General features: G+C 42.0%; 1 protein-coding gene across 3 annotated transcripts in view; it reads right to left on the reverse strand.

Annotated features, from left to right (window-relative positions):
* The window catches only part of LOC144770342 (histo-blood group ABO system transferase-like), a 652,215-nt gene that overhangs the window by 173,425 nt on the left and 461,778 nt on the right, over window positions 1-17,012 (reverse strand). For all 3 annotated transcript variants that reach the window (XM_078654796.1, XM_078654794.1, XM_078654795.1), the window contains one exon: window positions 14,124-14,213. In XM_078654796.1, the coding sequence (XP_078510922.1) occupies window positions 14,124-14,213 (90 nt within the window). The remainder of the gene's footprint in view (window positions 1-14,123; window positions 14,214-17,012) is intronic.

Here is a 17,012-nt window from a genome sequence, read left to right on the forward strand (position 1 = left end):
TGGAGTGGGGGATAGAGTGATTCCAAACATGGACAGGAGAAACTTGTTAATCGCAGACGCACATATGGGCGAGGGTCTCAGACACCTCAAACTAAAAGATTCTCTGGAAGAATTACAATCACGGTACTGGTGGCCAGGCATGAGCCTGCGTCACACCATGTTTGTAAAAAACTGCCCAAACTGCAACAGAGATCGCAGTGGGGAGAGAAACAGTTTAATACCATGTCGTTTTACTCCAGAAAAAATCAAGAGTAAAAAGGAAGGCTTGCGATTAACATATACAGGCTAGTTTCCACTTATAATGTAGATCACCAGCACTCGGCTGACGTCTGGACTGTTATACAAAGATTTGCGAGTCTAAATGGCATATACGCTAAGAGCATGGTACGTTTGACCATTGTTTTCACTCTAGCCCTCCAGCCTGATGGGAAACATGGCCAAATGAGCATAGCACAGCGGGAATCTTCTCACTTCCTTCCTGAGGGATACGGGATGGTGTAAAGAAAAAACCAAGGCATAAAGCAATCTATAACGGAAAGGATATTAGGTTCGGGAGCTGGGTGGGTCAAACATCTAATAAGTGTCCAACGTAGTCTAAATAACTTGCCAAGAAATTCTCTGAAGGGATTCAGTGCGTACGAATTATTATTTGGAACTAGGATGTTGATCTCTGACATTGATAGTCAGACTTCAGTGGTGAAAGAAAAAAGCTTTGATATCAAAGACCGTTTGGCTATTTTGCAGGACTTAAACAAAACAAGAAAAGACCTTAGCAACATAAAGTTGAAACAACAGCCAACAACCACTGAAGAACCACCACCTGTCCCAGCAAGACCTGTCTGGATTCCAAAAGTCGGGGATCTAGTCAGGGAAAAGATCGCGGTAAAGAAGGAATTTGGGCCTTCTTACAGAAAAGCAGTTCCTGTCTTGTCTATCAACGGGACAAGATCAGTTGTACTACCGCCACTTGCTGGTAAAAAGGAGAACCGAGTTGTATCAATCGACCTGGTAAAACCACAATCATGTGGCCGATAACAAACAGTAGGCCAAGTGGACTCCCAATAAGTAGCCGAACACCAAGGTTTGCTACCAGTACAGAGGTCCTAACGAAGAGGCTCATCACATTCGAAACGCCTACAGAAGAACAACAAGGTCTATGCAACAATGCAATAGAACTTAGACCTCTGAAAACCCAAATAAAAACTTTTAGCAGAGACACACCAATCTACAATGAAGTACCAAGCGAAAATGCAGGAAACAGTAATCCTGAAGCAATTGGAACAATTGACAGAACTGCATCCGGCTACTTCATAAACTTCGATGATTCCTCTGAAGGCTTCAGTGAATCAAAGACACAGCCATCATCAAAAACTTTTAAAGGTAAAGCTAAAGAACTTTTGAAACAACTAAAAGAAACATATCTGATTTCTCCATGGATCGAATTTTGGGTGGGTTTTGGTGCATTTATCCTCATACTCTGGCTCATCATGGTACTTACTTTGGGACGCTTCATTGAGGGAAAATATGCTAAAATGGACACAGCAAGTCAGAAAATCAACTTGATCCTCAAACCACACACATCTTCACACGTCGAGAAAAGAGAACTTTCTACAGTCAACTTCACAGCCAATCCGATACCGGGTGGGGTAGCCTGGGACAACACTGACTATGAAATTTATGGTCCGGTCGAAATCCTGAAATATCCACACCAAATTAAGATCTCATTGAGTGACTTTGCGAAACAAAGCTCATTTGCTGATGATTGGGACTTCGAAAGCATTAATAATATGATGTCTGACTTAGTAATGTCTGCTAAATTTACCAAACATGATTATTTGCAGGGTTCTACAAATTATGATAGTATGTACTGTTATAACCACTATGGTAACCATTTTCTACATAGATTTGCACAACCTAGAAATGTTTTAAATTATAATCAATGGGAACATTGTGCAACCCCTCCAAAAGGAAGCTCAAGAACCTTCTATGACAAATATTCATACTTTTCAGGTTTTAACACAAGTAATGCTGAAACATTTTATTTCAAATTGTCAAATAAGACAGGAACTAAGACCATGATAACAAACACAAAATTGATATATTCGGACTCATTCTTTGAACAAATGAATACTTTTGGTTTTGATTATTGGGACAAAAATGTTGAATTGAAAAGTGTTTGGGGCACAAAAGAATGGCAAGTACAGGGTATAGAATCTTTGTTTAGAGCCTGCATGATCCCAGAACAAATGATATTTTTAAATGACACTGTTCAACAAACTACCTGTCTTGGCCTAGCCAAAATTAAAGACTTAAATAAACCGTCTATTCCAAAGCCAACAATGTACAGCAATACCTCTACAGATGAAGAGATAGACGTAAATTATGTATTAAACCAAAACAGAACACATCCAGATTGGAAACAGTGGTTGATCTGGCCCACAGATACTAATAACTGTCAAGACAGATTCCTGAACAAAACACAGGGGTTCAAAATGACCAGGCCAGACCCTAGATATCCTCAAAGACATCACCCAGGGATAATAACCACCTACAGTGTGGGCAAATTATGCCTTCAGTGGCTACAAACTTCCACACTGACAGAAATTAAGCAACACCTAACTTTACTTACTGATGGTGCTGACTTGCGTGATTTCATGATGGGACCGCGCAAACAGCGTCAAAAACGTTTCATAGCAGCCTCTGTATATGCAGCATACAATGAGGCCTGGAAGGTTACTCAAATTGAAAGAGCAGAGAGAATACGGGAAATTGACCGTATTAATTTGGAAAAATCACTTTCTGTAGTGGACAATGGGTTAATGACTCTGTCCTCCAGAATTTTTTCTTTGGACAGCATTGTGTCTTCAGCAATCGACATATTATCACAAGACTTACTGTTATTACAACACGGTCAGTCTCAATTGCGTTCTATTGTACAGCTTGGCTGGACGTTACAAAATCTACATTCAGGCTATGTGCCTTGGCGTTTAATCAACACAACGTCACTATTCCAAATCTTTAACCTTACTGATAGACAAATCAGTATGGCACAAAAGGGTGCTGATTATACAATCTTGAGCATTGAAAAACTCGAAAGATTACCAGTGACAATGTCAGAACGACCTGTCAGTGAATGGATAATACATGGGATAATAAATATTCCAATCTCAACCTTCAGGTTTCAATTCTGCCAAAAATATATACAGGCTGGCATGTACGAGAAATTGGGAAAGGGGTACATCAAAACAACATGGAACCTGCCCTATTCACATGCATGTGTCAGTAATAAAGGACAGAAAGTGTTTCTTAGTGGCAATAATTGTGCGATGTCACTAAGCGGCACGCTTCTGTGTAACGGAATTAGTTTGCATGGAGCCTGTGAAGGGAATTCATACAACCTTTCATGTCACCAGCAAGGCGCACCTGCAACAGAGATAGAACCATTCTTTCAAAGACTCTATAATGGGAGTTACATTCTAATTGTAGATCGCAGATGTTGTAGTCTTATGCCCGGGACACCTTATCTCGTAACTACGACTGCGAAGGTCAAGTGCTGTGGACGCTCATTGTTCCCCAGCTCCTTTCCAGACAAGGAGGCAAGGGCATGGCCCAATTTGAAAATTACTTCTATTCGAATAGATACTTTAAGCAGAATGAAAACAGTGCTTCTTCAGACGCCTACAAGGCTCACGTCATCAAAAGAAACGTATGATCTACAAGTCGCAAGGACGACTGCAGAGATACATTCATTGTTATCAACTAATTCCCCCATACATTTCGCAGAAATCCTGAATGAAATCTTAAATATTTCTGATACCAATGGGGTCTCAAAGGTATTTAAGACAGTATTTTCGATGGCATTAACACCATTCAAAGCCATACTGGGTATTTTTCCAGATTTCGTCCATTCGATTTTTGGCGGACTTCCCCTGATCTTGGGACTAATTGCAGGAATCCTATTCTTAGTCCTTATTTTTCGTTATGGCAACCCATGTCACAGACCAAACTCTTGCGACAAGGGAAGAAACAATCCTAGCCATTGGATACCGGGACCGGATATCAAAAATCCTGGGACTCTCCCGGCTTAGAGACCTGAACATGACTTGGTTTCTATCGTTTCGACCAATGTGGCAAAGATGTGTTTTACCTGTATTAAGGTGTCTGCTATGCGGAGAAGAATGCGTGTTAGACACCTGTCTGACGCTACAATCGGATGCGCCGATGGATGCAGAAACATTGTTGAGCCCGATCAAGGTTCACGCTTTGTGCTGCCCTCAAAGGCTACCAATCCTGATGACGGCATTCGTGGAAGCTTCACCACTACGATTAAGGGGTAGTGAAGTTCAAGATGAAAGCAGCATCGATCAGGTACGACCTTCTGTCAGCAATCCAATTCAGAATGTCAATGGAGACAATCATGCGCACGGATGCATGGTTACACCTTTTTCCGAGTTAGTGGAACTTTCCCAGGAAGCTGTTGACAGTTTTTTCGAAAGCCTAAATGATATGATGTTCTCACCAGAGCAGAAATAGAGACTTTTGAGCAAGCTCGTACACGGCGTTCCCTGAATTCGGCCTTCAACTTTAAAAATAAAGTCACATGAACAATTTTACCTCCAGTTCACGGACAGCAATTTTTCAGCAGCCCCAAAATATTTTTGCATATTTTTCGGGACACTATCTTCTGCTTAAAGTAAGAACTATTCTTAGAGAACTAAGGTTTCTAAATTTTAGATAGCTTATAGACATTAGCTGCCCGATGGTACGTTCATAAATATTTTATTGTGTGATGGAATGGTCTCGAACTTTTTTTCTGTATTAAGAGCCATTTCATGTGTAAATTCTCATATACCAAATAGCAATAATGTATACAAATGCGTGATTACTTTGGCATTATTCTACAGCTTGAGTGCATACAATACATATGATTGCAATTTTTTCCGTATATTTGAAAAATTTCAAGATGCATTTATGTATTTTGGGGTGGTAAGGTATACACTATACTCTATAGTATGTTTTACTATGCATAGATTAGTAAATATGTCCATAGTTAGCGTGGAGTGGGTGTGATGTATTCCTATAGGTTCTGAATCGATCCCCCTATTCCTGACCCTATTCTGGTTAAACAAACCAACAAGTTAACTAGCAGTCAGCCCATGAGGCAGAAAACCCCCATGATGCAGATACCGTTATCTGACGCAGTCACACTACGGCACAGGAACGTGTTATCTGATTAGGTCATAACGCTTGCGATCTAATTAGACAAGCGATATTCCTCCAGCCCCTGATAAGGCATACGGAGTTCTCATAACAAATCAAACCTATGACAACCTGGGCAAAACCCTGCGGCCATTGTTTTGATTTCACCGAGAACTTCAGCAAAAGAATGTGCTAACGAGCAAGTCGTATGACATCCTTATTGACGTATCTATGTCCATCCTTACGTCAATCTCGGCACCTTAAAGGTATAAATATTACCGATATTGCCCTATGCAAACACACGCGGTGGTGACGAGACGGAGCAGCCATACTTGCCGAAGCCCAGAGCAGAGCAGACCCCGCTGGCGCAGCCCCGCCTTCCTGACGCGCTGAGAACGAGACGCGCTGCTTTCTCCTGCCGAGAAATCCAGCACCGGCGCTTCCGGGTAGCCCTCGCAGGCAGCCTGGAATATCGAGACCAGAGAGAGAGATACCATCCCTCATTCATCCTTAATTCCAGGTACAGAACTGAATAACCCCTCGCAGAGAATTCTTTAGTTATTCACTTGGCAAAAACAAACTTAACTTAAACTGTAACTTTCTATTCCCGCCCACGTATTAGGCTTAGGTCAGGTACACGGGGTAGGCGTATTTAGAAACACCAGTTGAGTACGTTTAGTCAAATGTATATGTGTATGTAATATATTTTATTCATTTTAAAACATCTTATGGCTTAGAAACCATATCAATGTTTTTACAGTATTATTTTATACTTCTGCTTTTAATGTATTCACTTTACTTAACTATAAGTATTGCAATAATATCGATCCATTTCTCTTGTATGAGAAAAGAGACTGATCAATAAATAACACCTTTTTATTGAACACGCCCGTCTCTTCCTTTTCTCTACATTCTGATGAGACTAAGAATGCACGTACTGACTGAGTAAAATAAATTGCCTTTTGTTCACACGACTCTCGAGATACACTCTTGATTAGGGGAGAGCAAAGTTGTCATGTTCTATGGTTGTCAGAAACTAAATCCCTTCTTGTCTAATCAGGGAAGTTAATTCCTTCCTGAACATTCGAGAAAGTTTCTAGTGAACTCTGAGCTAGCTGGCAAACCCAAAACTTTAAGTCTAATATCGTCAGTAGTAGACCTAGTTAACGTCTGGTCTAGGCCTTTACTATTGAAGGTATTATTCCAATGCGCAGAGCCTATTGGGATAATAGGAACTACACTACAGCCCCACTGGTCTTTTGTCCAGAGTGGTGTGGTTTCTCGTTGTTTCTTGCGAACAGTTCAATGTTTGTACCTTCTGGGATCTCTGTGCTTGATTTAGGCTGCAACTCGAATATGGGAAAGCGCTTCATGGGCCCCAGTCCTTGGTGCACCTATAGAGAGTTGGCTGCCCCTGAGGTCAAAGGTCTCCTTTTTGTGAGATGCTGTTTTTTTTCACAGTTTTGTCAATTTCTATTTTCACCCTTCTTTAGAACATGGTGTTTTTTGAGGAGTATGGTGGTACTGGGGATCCCGATGGTTGGGATACTTCACTTTCCTCAGTAAGACTCAGAGTGGATATGTCTTCTACGATGCAAGGGGAGTGGGTGGGCAGTATAATGCTAGAGTAGGGCCCTCTTTCGGTTTAGTGGGGGACCGCTGTTACCATGACTGCGGAAGGACAGCAGCAATTGTCAATTGATTTGACTGGGACGGATCTATTTGAGAACAATTCATTTGTATTTGTTCCAGGACAATAAGCCTTGCTGTTAGGGATTTCCCACAAGGGGCTGTAGCATTTCAGGCAAAATGCTTAGTTTGTCAATCATAAGGAAGCATAGGCAGGATTTTTCCACCCCTCCGCCTCCAGAAAGGTCATCCAAGGAGCTTATTCTATGCCCCAGGTCCACTAAGCTTGGGGCAATGGATTAAATTAGATCTAGCTGGAGTTCCATCTTTTGATATTGCCATAGGAGTGCGTTGGTTAACGTAACTTGTGTGGCCAAAGAGGGGCTGGAGGAGCCAGCATGGGAAGATGCTTGTGCCCGCGTCTGTGAGGCTGGTGGGCCTACATGAGTGATTTCTCCAAAATATTGGTGCATGCACTAGTGAATCTTCAATTTGGGCTTCAAGTGTAGTGAGAAAGTGGTCTGATAGGTTGCCCAGTTCCTGGTCTGACATACCTTATTTGGGGGAGATGGAGTGGGTAGAACCACTGATGCGTTTTTGCCCCCGACTCCTGTCTCATTGGTGTTACCCAACATGGAGACGGAGCGGCGGTCACCCTTGCATGCGTTTGAGGGGTTACAGTCCGTTTGTGCTTTGTGCTATGTTGATCTTTCATTTCCCATGTCTTTACACAGCGAGCTGGTGAGGGGGTTGTCTCCCCCTGTTAATGATCTCTCAGTAGCAATTCCATGAGCAGCCATCTCTTTATAACCTGATGGAGAATAAGGTTGAAGTGTCTTCTCGATGCTCTGATCCTCCCAGCTTAACCCTGGGCAGGAGTGCGACCTGTGAGATTTTAGCCCATCAGCAGGCGACACCTCTCTGCCTTCACTGTCTAGGGTCATAGAAGGCTTGTTGGACCCCCGTGGGCCGAATGGGGGCAGGATGAATTCCCTTGAGAAGGATTTTATAAATGTAATCACTGATCAACCCTTTGATAGCCTTCAGACCAGGTATTGTGGCCAAAGATGGGCCTTCTTGGCAGAGCTCCTTCCCTCCTCAGTTTCCCAACATATTGACGGGAGAGGCAAACTTCTGGAGGGTGAAAATAGGTGTAATAGGGGTGTATAAGTGGTATTTGGAATTTGTCCAAGACAAGACTTTCCTTTTGGGCATTTTTCCGATCCTTGCTTGAAGCTTTAGGATGTGATCTAGAGCCAGGTGAATCTGTGCATTTTCCCAGTAAAAGCTACTTGCCTGCCCTTTGCTTTAGGTCTAGGCTTTTCCACTATGAACGGTGTACTGTAATGATGAGTGCCATAGGATTATGCTGCAGAGCTGACAGGGGCAATACATATGGTCCTTAGTTCATCCTTGGGAGCATGCCTAGTGTACAAGCGGCATCCAAACCTGGTTGGGCAGTTTCCGCAGAGCGGGGCTTTACTCGTGCAGCAGAATCTAAACCCACTGCTACCTCGCCTCCCTCCATGTGCACCCCTACCGTTGACCTGCGTTGAGTTTTCCACGCATGCTGGTTCTGGGCTCCATGCTCTGTGTCCGCCATGATGTCTTGTTGGTTGCAGTTAGTGCAAAAGGGGGCAATGGAAGGAGCAGAGAGAGAACCTTGTGGGCATTTAGGTGGGTGCTCTAGTACCAATAGGCTGAGTGTCAGGCACAGCCGCCAAACACTGCGAAGTACAAATCGCACGCTGTGTTTTTCCCTATTCCGTCTGGGCCGTCATATGTTCTGTCAATTCGAGTCCTCCTGAAAGAGTTCTTAAAAATTATTTAAGGGATTGACTGCTCGAATTGATAAAATATCCGAGGGTGTTGAATCCAATTGGAACGTGGACATTTGCACTCCTATTTACACGTTGTGATCAGGGTAAGTGCAGTTTGTGGGTGCCTATTGGTGAACCCTCCTGAGATTGAAGGTAAAATCATGTAAAGAACAAGCGCTATCTCCGGTAAGAGTAGCGTCCCCAACGGCCACACCTTTCAATACATTTGAAATTTATTGAAAGGTGTGGCCGTTGGGGACGCTACTCTTACGGGAGACAGTGTTTCTTCTTTACAAAATATCTGAGGGCCCAGACAGAATGGGGAAACCACTTATAGTTGGAGAGTCACTCACGTCCTATGTCTTTAGATGGCATGGGCACGTTTCCAAACAAAATCCAGTTTAGCTACCATCAGGGTTGGTCAGGGCAACAGTTAAGTGCTTTCCTACTAAGAACTCTGCAGACAGTTTATAAAGATGGGGGGCAGTAACGCTGCTTGCCTATATGCACATTATAGAGGAGATATGGATTGGAGCCTGACCACCATCATTTCCCCTAATATTTGGAGACCATGTAAAGTAGTGAGGTCATAGTCACTAATGATTATAGTTGTTGTTGTCTAAGCTTTATTTTGACAACAGGTGTCATAAAAGCTATAAAAACATTTTATGAATACAATACAGAATAGATTTAACATATAGCAACATAAAAAGTTATATACACAAGTAATACATCAAAATAGACTATTAGACCCTCGATGCGCAGCACAATAATCAGGTTCAATTAGTTAAAAGTTAATAAACATCATATCAATAAAAATATACATCATATACAATAAAAATAGGGGGAAAACTGCGTAATGTTTCATCTTAATAAGAAACTTTCATAATGGGCTTGGCCACGAGACCCCACTGCTCTTGCATTAGGGTTCTAGCCTTCCTTAAAATAGCAGCGGAAATTATTAACGGACAAAGTGCATGTGCATGAGGTCTGGTTTTGTAACTTGGCCAAGCAACCTAAGAGCCCTGCGGCGGTTTCATCCCAACATCGTTCGAATTAGTGCTATGCCGCTCTTGAGAGGGCTTTGCATCTAATAGGCCATGCTTGGCCAAGGAACTTTGCCATGCAGCAAGCTAAAAAAGGTCTGGGGTCAGACCTAAATATGCATAGGGCTGCCTGATAGTCCTGTGTGCCTAGTTATCGACAGAACGAATGTAGCCACTTGGCCCTTGAGAGGTTGTATGCCGGGCAGGTGAACATAACATGGGCAACACCTTATTGTGGGGCTCTGCAACATGGGCAATCTTTAAATGTCACATGGCGTGGGCGCCATTTCGCGGTCATCTCATGGACAGGAAGAGTTCCAAACCTAAAATGTATGTACAACATCATGGCCCTGGGGACCTGGATTGTATCTAAAAAGGGCTCTAAATATCTAGTCTGTTTATGTAGATAAAACTCTGCTGATAATCTGCCCACATTGGGTTTGCAGCTTTCCAATTGTTCCACCCATTCCCAGTACAAACGCTTGCGCTCTTCTTTCCTTTGGGGTTCCTGCCTTTCCCAGTGCGCTTAGAGCCCCATACCTGTCAACATTTTCCTGACATTTGAAATCCAGCCTATTTTGCGACCAGTGTCTAACCGCAAGAACTCAGTGAGGGCTTCAGCATAGGGGAGAAGCTCTGAGGTCCACCTAATGCCAGCCCAAAAGAGCAGTGGGCGCAACCTGGCTATATAGCCAATCGACCGCCTGCCCATATCGAGCAATAAGGTGGTGAGGGGGACATTCTGGGGTAGCATCTCCAGGTCTCTAAGGAACTTATACTCGGATTTGCAGAAATAGTCGACCTTATGGAATCCCCATACCTCTGCTCCGTAAAGAGCTGAGCTGACTGCTTTAGCGTTGTAGACTTGAATGGCAGGGGCTACCGGCCAAGAATGTGAGGAGCGATGTTCCTTTCCAAATGCTCCAGCTGCTCCTTTGCGCCCCATCAGCATCTTTGCTAGGTGGGGCCTCCATGACATTTTGTCAGAGAGTCTGACACCTAGCTAGTCAAAGGTGTCTACCCTTTCCAGGGATGTCCCACCCAGCAAGGCGCTGCTCTTGTACGGCTTGTGGCAGTTAAAGGCCATGAGTTTAGTTTTTGAGGTATGTAGGACCAATCCTCGATTATCACAAAAATAGTTGGACTGCAACCCAGCTGGGGTCTTAGACACCAGCAGAGTGTCCTCTGCAAACAGGAGGGTTGCACCTTATTGCCTTGGTGCATCTGCTGGATCTTCTTGCAGACAGCTGACCACCCCATTCATATAAAGAGACAATCGGGTGGGAGCCAGAACACAACCCTTTCGGACTCCTCTGTTGACCGGGAGGCGTTCTGTTAGTTGTCCTTACCCTCCCCATCTGACCTGGGCAAAGTTGCCCTCGTGTAGCCGGACCAGCAGTTTAAGGATAAAGGAGGGAGTGTCGATCTCTCTAAGCATCAACCACAGCTTGTTTCTAGGGACGAGGTCAAGACAGCCTTTAAATTGATAAATGCAAGATGAAGACTGCCCTTGCCAATCAACACTACCTTCCAATAGATAAGTAGCAGTCTAAACACCTGGTCCATGGTTCCACTCCTTGTCCTAAAGCCGGCCTGGTACTAAAGATAATAGATATTTAGACCAATGGACTTTTATTAGCAACAAGCAGCATTTCAACATTAGGTACATGCTGAAATAAGATTAAGTCATCTAGATCTCTGTATCCTGAGGGTTAAACTAAAAAATATATGAACACCATTGATGGAACAGAATGGTCTTCAATATGTTAGGCGCACTTTAGTATATGCTCCATGATGAGATAGATGGTGTCCTTAAATATGTTAAATATGCCATCTAACATAGGAGCATGAGTTGATATTTATAATAATGAAGATGAAAATATATTTGCATTAGGATTTTAGGAGATGAGCCACATTTCAATGCTTTACTTTTAAACTGACTGGCAACTTCTAAAACCGTAAGGCAAATCAATTTCTCCAGGGAAATGTTCTTAGCCTTGAAAGAGTTACTTCAACTGGACATAGATTGTAGCAATACTACTGAATCAACGGCAAGGAAGGGAGTAAACTTTATGCCATAAAGAAATATAGAAGCTAAATAAAGAGTAGAGAGAGATCTATATATTTCTGTTTTATGATTTAAATTTTGTGTGTGCTAGCAAAAAAAAACATCTGTATAGTCTTCCTCAAGCAGATCCCCAGTAGCCAGCCTGATTGTCACATAAATCGTCTCACTTTAAAGTAAGAGAAAGAAAAAGAAACACCAAGCTCTCTGGAAGACATAGTCTGATATTTGACCTCTGTCTTTGAAGGCACAGCAAATGGACAAGATAAGAACAAGATTTAAACACCTGTTTAAAGAAAGCAAGTTTGTGGAAGAATACAGTAACCATGGTTTGGGCAACGAGATGGACAAAGTCAAACTGAACAGGCTAAAGCAAACAGAGCTAGCAAATAGAAAGCCAGAAAATGTGAGTTACAAATCACAAAGTCAATGGTAAGCAATTGGTGGACTGCATTCCTAGGTCAACTTTCTGACTGTCCTCAAGATGTCTTTAGGAAACCAGACAGTTGCGCTGTCTGGTAGGCTTAGACCTAAAAAAGAGCCTGAAATTACATACCCTCCCTTCAAAGGATATGCAAAACATCAAAAGAATTCCTTTAAAGTAGGCAGAAATTACACAAAATATATTTTGGGATGTCTCAAGTAAAAATTGAAAGTAGGGCATAGCTCATGATTAAAAAAGTCACTTGAGATACAGGCAACATGACTGATTGGTGGAGAAAATGCAACACATTTTTGCTCAACCCTGTATTCTATAAGGAAGTTTCTACTCCCAAAAAATATGTGAAACTGCTTAATGGTTGAATTTTAAACAGTTTGCATGATTTGTGAAATGCAAAATTCCACTGAATATGCAATGTACACCACATTTAGAGAAACTTTCACGCATAGCTATACTGCTCTTCCCAGTAAAGGAAACACACTAGTCAATACTGTGGACTTACTATTTCTCTTACTCCCACGAAAACCAACAGACTCATCCTGTAGTGCTGGATGATGGGGATAGGATACAAATTGACACACAATTGAGTTTGCATCAGAGCTACACAATACAATGTTACTTTATTCTGCCTGTCCCTTCAAAGTATTAGCCCTGAGAGAAAAAATCATCCAACTGTTTCAGCACAGTGCGATTACTCCGGTCCTGTAGCTGAGCTGTGCTTATATCCATTGGTTATTTCATACAATAGCTATTTGAAGACTTCCAATCATTTGTGGGAAAGACTCACTTAATATCACTCCAGGACACAATGTTCATGTTCTGGTAGGTCATCTCATGTATTGTTGCTGACATTCTATGCCTGCTGTGTATTACATACAGCTGTTTCAGATTCCTCTATTTGACCTAAAACCTTCCCTTAAACCGTTGCATCGAAGTCCTCTTACAATTAATAGCGGTACCAAATGACCTCAGTCGCAACCACCCTAAATGATTACTTGATCAATGCCTACACCAACACCAAGTTGACAAGGGACTCAGAGCCGGTATGCTAAATATTTAAAGTCTATAATTTCCTGCACCGATTACAAATACTCTGCCTTCAATACTTTCAAAAACTTGAGTTTATCAGTGCGCCGTTTAGGACTTATCAGAGATCATTCTTTCTTCCTGAGGGAAAGACTTCCAGCCTTTATGATTGGGTGTCCACATTGCTGTAGAAAAATGCATCAGGTAAGCAGTGCTTCAGTTGAAAAGGGTCAGGGCTTTGTGTGTCTTCATGTCGCTGTGAACGTATCTGTGGGCCCGATTCACAGAACTAACTTAAGACAAAATCCTAAACTTACGACCATTTTGGTATTCACAGAAGGCACTTACTCATTTTGGTATTCACAGAAGGCACTTTCTCATTTTGATATTCACAGAAGGCACTTACTCTTTTCGGTATTCACAGAAGTTAGGAGCAGTAACTTTAGGACTCCTAAATACCTTCGGTGAATATCTTAAAATTAGAATTTTTCTCAGTTTAGGAGTAGTAAAGTTAAGACTCCTAACTTTAGGACTCCTAAATGCCTGTGGTGACTAACGAAAGTCTTAAAATTAGGATTTTTCTCAGTTTAGGAGTCGTAAATTAGGACTCCTAAAGACTTTCTGAGTGAAGGAGTGTCGCATTCGTGTATTTTTGAGTGCACCTCAGTAAGTACTCACTCAAGTAAGAGTCAGAGCAAGATTACCAGCACATACCCCAGAACTATAGGTTTACCACTGAACTAAGTTGCAGACCAACTGATGTATTCATTGATTTATTCATTCAGTCAGTCACACCAATGATTTTATCACAAACTGCTCAGCATCAAAATAATTAGGGCAAAGGTAGGGTAATAAAAAACAAAAAAGGTACAATTTAAAACTCTACTATTGCTTACCTGCAAAAGTATATGTCAACAAATATAACTATAAGTGCCACAGAGAAGAAAAGAAGTGATAGATAATATCGTGTGCAGTTTTCTGTATACCTGTAGAAAGAAAAGAAACACCAGTGAGCCTCGAGTCAACTGGAGATGAGCTACAAACACGTTTCTCATAATGGTATAACTAGTGCCACCAAGGCTTTCCTCAATACGAATAAATCACAGGTTATCCATATTTAGTGCCATCCGTCTTCAACTGATAAAATAGAAAAACACACAAATACACAGACACATTACTTATAAATCTTTAATGCTAAAAGTGTCTCTAAACAGATCTCGACAATCAATTATAAAGCACAAACTGTTGCTATGCATCTTGTATTATGCTTCTCTGGATAAATTGATATCTCCTGGTGTACAAAATAACGCATATTAAATTTGACCTCCTGCTACATTTGCAGAGATTGCTGGCACTGGGAGTTGGCTTGGGGGCTTGATTCTGTGAAGGGAACAAGAGAATCAGAATCACCTATTGCAGTGGACAATTCACTCAGATATTTGTACCTCTCTAGGACGCTATGTGTGCAAATAATTTCATTCCCAGAAGCAAAGCTGCAGATAGGTGGTGCACAAATGGATTGTTTAACAAGTATATCATATTCCCCCCTATGGTGTAAAATTATGTATTAACATAATCGCTTTTGGGATAGAGTGGGCATTCGGGAAGGAGATGCCTTAGAAAGCTGGTGGACACTCTAAAACTTGTGTGTTGCTTGCAATTTACCAACCTTCACAAGCCACATTTGCACCCTGGATATGACACGAGCTTTACCCGTGTCAAGATCAGGAGGCATCCTCTCCTAAGGCCTCACATTGCCCAAAAATCAGATAAATCATGGCAGTTTGGGAGCCTTTCCAGTAGCAAGATGAGTTCTCTTTTGACGCAGTACACTTCTTTGCACACTAAAGACCCACTTAAAGCCTTCCCGTAGTCTTTGCCACTTAGAAAACTTCAGTGTCTTTATTTCTGCACCTATATCCTATCGCCCAGGTTTCTTGTATAAACCCTTCACCCAACGCTTCGTGTCTGCCCGCTTGGATGTATCTAAGGCAGTATTGGAACAGACATGTTGTGATTGGCAGTGTGATATAGCCATGAATTAACCATTCTGTAGACGGTGACTCTGTTACCGTGAAAGGTAAATCCTCCAATTTCTCAATGAGCAGCATGGTGTACTTTGCATCTCTGCGTGCCATAGTCAACTGTCAGTCGGTCAGATTGTAAACCGAAAACAAACTTCTGCTGTTAACGTATTTCCATGGCACGTGGCCTGAAAGCAATGATTGCAGTATCCAGCTTAAAAGCATAGTTGAGCGCTATTGAGATTGCCCATGTAGTAAAATAGACAAATCTTGTTCCATTATGTTGATTGCGGAGGACACAATGTTGCCCAATGAATAAAGACATGAGGAAAGTGTGGTCAAACCATTGTCTACCACAGCCAATGCCTTTTCAAAGTTAGTCCTATCAATTTCACTTAATCTCTCAGCAGCATCCTGTTGGGAGACTTTCCATAATTCATTGTAGTTGGCATACTAGAAGCGTTTCTTACGCAAGTTCTTGGGACCTAAAAAGAAATCCCTAAGATCAATGGGGTATATTATCAACAACTAGCGATAATTTTTGTCTCTAACTTGTTTAGAGACAAAAATTATCGCCGCACATCGGCGATTTTTATCGCAGATAAACCTTGCTATTAGCAAGGTTTATCGCAAATGCGATAAAAAACGCCCGCAATGCATGAATATCGCTGAAAAGTCAGCGATATTCATGCATTATCGAGCAAATGCTCTTAGCCATGTTATCCACCTCCCATTGGATAACATGGCTAAGAACTGGTCAGGGCAGGTGTTAGCTTTTGGAGATAGCGATGTTAGCGACTGTTTCCAGTCGCTAACATCTTGGCACGCCCACTTTGCATATCATTAGTGATAAATATCACTGACATGCAAAGTGGGGCCCATGATGGTCGCTATCTCCTATTAGCTGTCGCTAACTGGTGTTAGCGACAGCTTGGTAATAGGGAGATAATTTTATCTCCGCTTTCTTGGCTTTTAAAGCCAAAAAAGCGGAGATAAAACCCCTTGATAATATACCCCAATGTTATCTGCTAGAAGGGACAAGTGTTGTTTCACCAGATGTAGTGTTGAGGTTTTTAGCCAGTCTAGGCACAACTTCCCAACGCTATCAGAAGTCACTACCCCTGAGTCGTCTGTGTGTACAAAGCGTGTGCCAGGTCCATTGTTATTAAACCCTGTGGTGCTACTCTTGAATCTCGCTTGACACCTATTTGTGTTGATAGGCCAAACCAACCATCCATTCCAATTGGGAGTTGAAGAATTGTATGTACCATTATGTAGCATTGCAACCAGTGTCTCCGCACTAATCAGTGTGTCATTCATTCAATAAACCTGCTATAGCTATGGGTAAGGGGATGCATGGTGTTTTCAGGTCTTTAAGTTTTTCAAACACGTAGCAGGTAGTTTGTTGCAATGTTCTATTCAGGAATATCATCTGTAATGGTATGAGGCAAGCTGTAAATAAATAATCTGTTCCCTGAACCTGCCAATCTTTCATCCCCCAGATTGGATTTGTGTCTATCGTGTCCCTCCAATAGCCAAAACCTTGTCTTGTATAGACAGTTGGGAGATGAAAGGTGCGGAATATATGAGCTTGGTATTTGTCAGCATAATTTTCTGCGCAGTTGCATTAATCTGTACTAACTTATAGTAGTAGGACATTGAGTCTGATGTATTAAACCCTGAAAAGTATGCACATTTCTGTGCAAATGTGGCAGAACTACCTTTCGTTGGTGTTGGGCAATGTTCCCAATAGTGGTAAGT

The sequence above is a fragment of the Lissotriton helveticus genome, chromosome 7, assembly GCF_964261635.1.
Source record: "Lissotriton helveticus chromosome 7, aLisHel1.1, whole genome shotgun sequence".
NCBI lineage: Eukaryota > Metazoa > Chordata > Amphibia > Caudata > Salamandridae > Lissotriton > Lissotriton helveticus.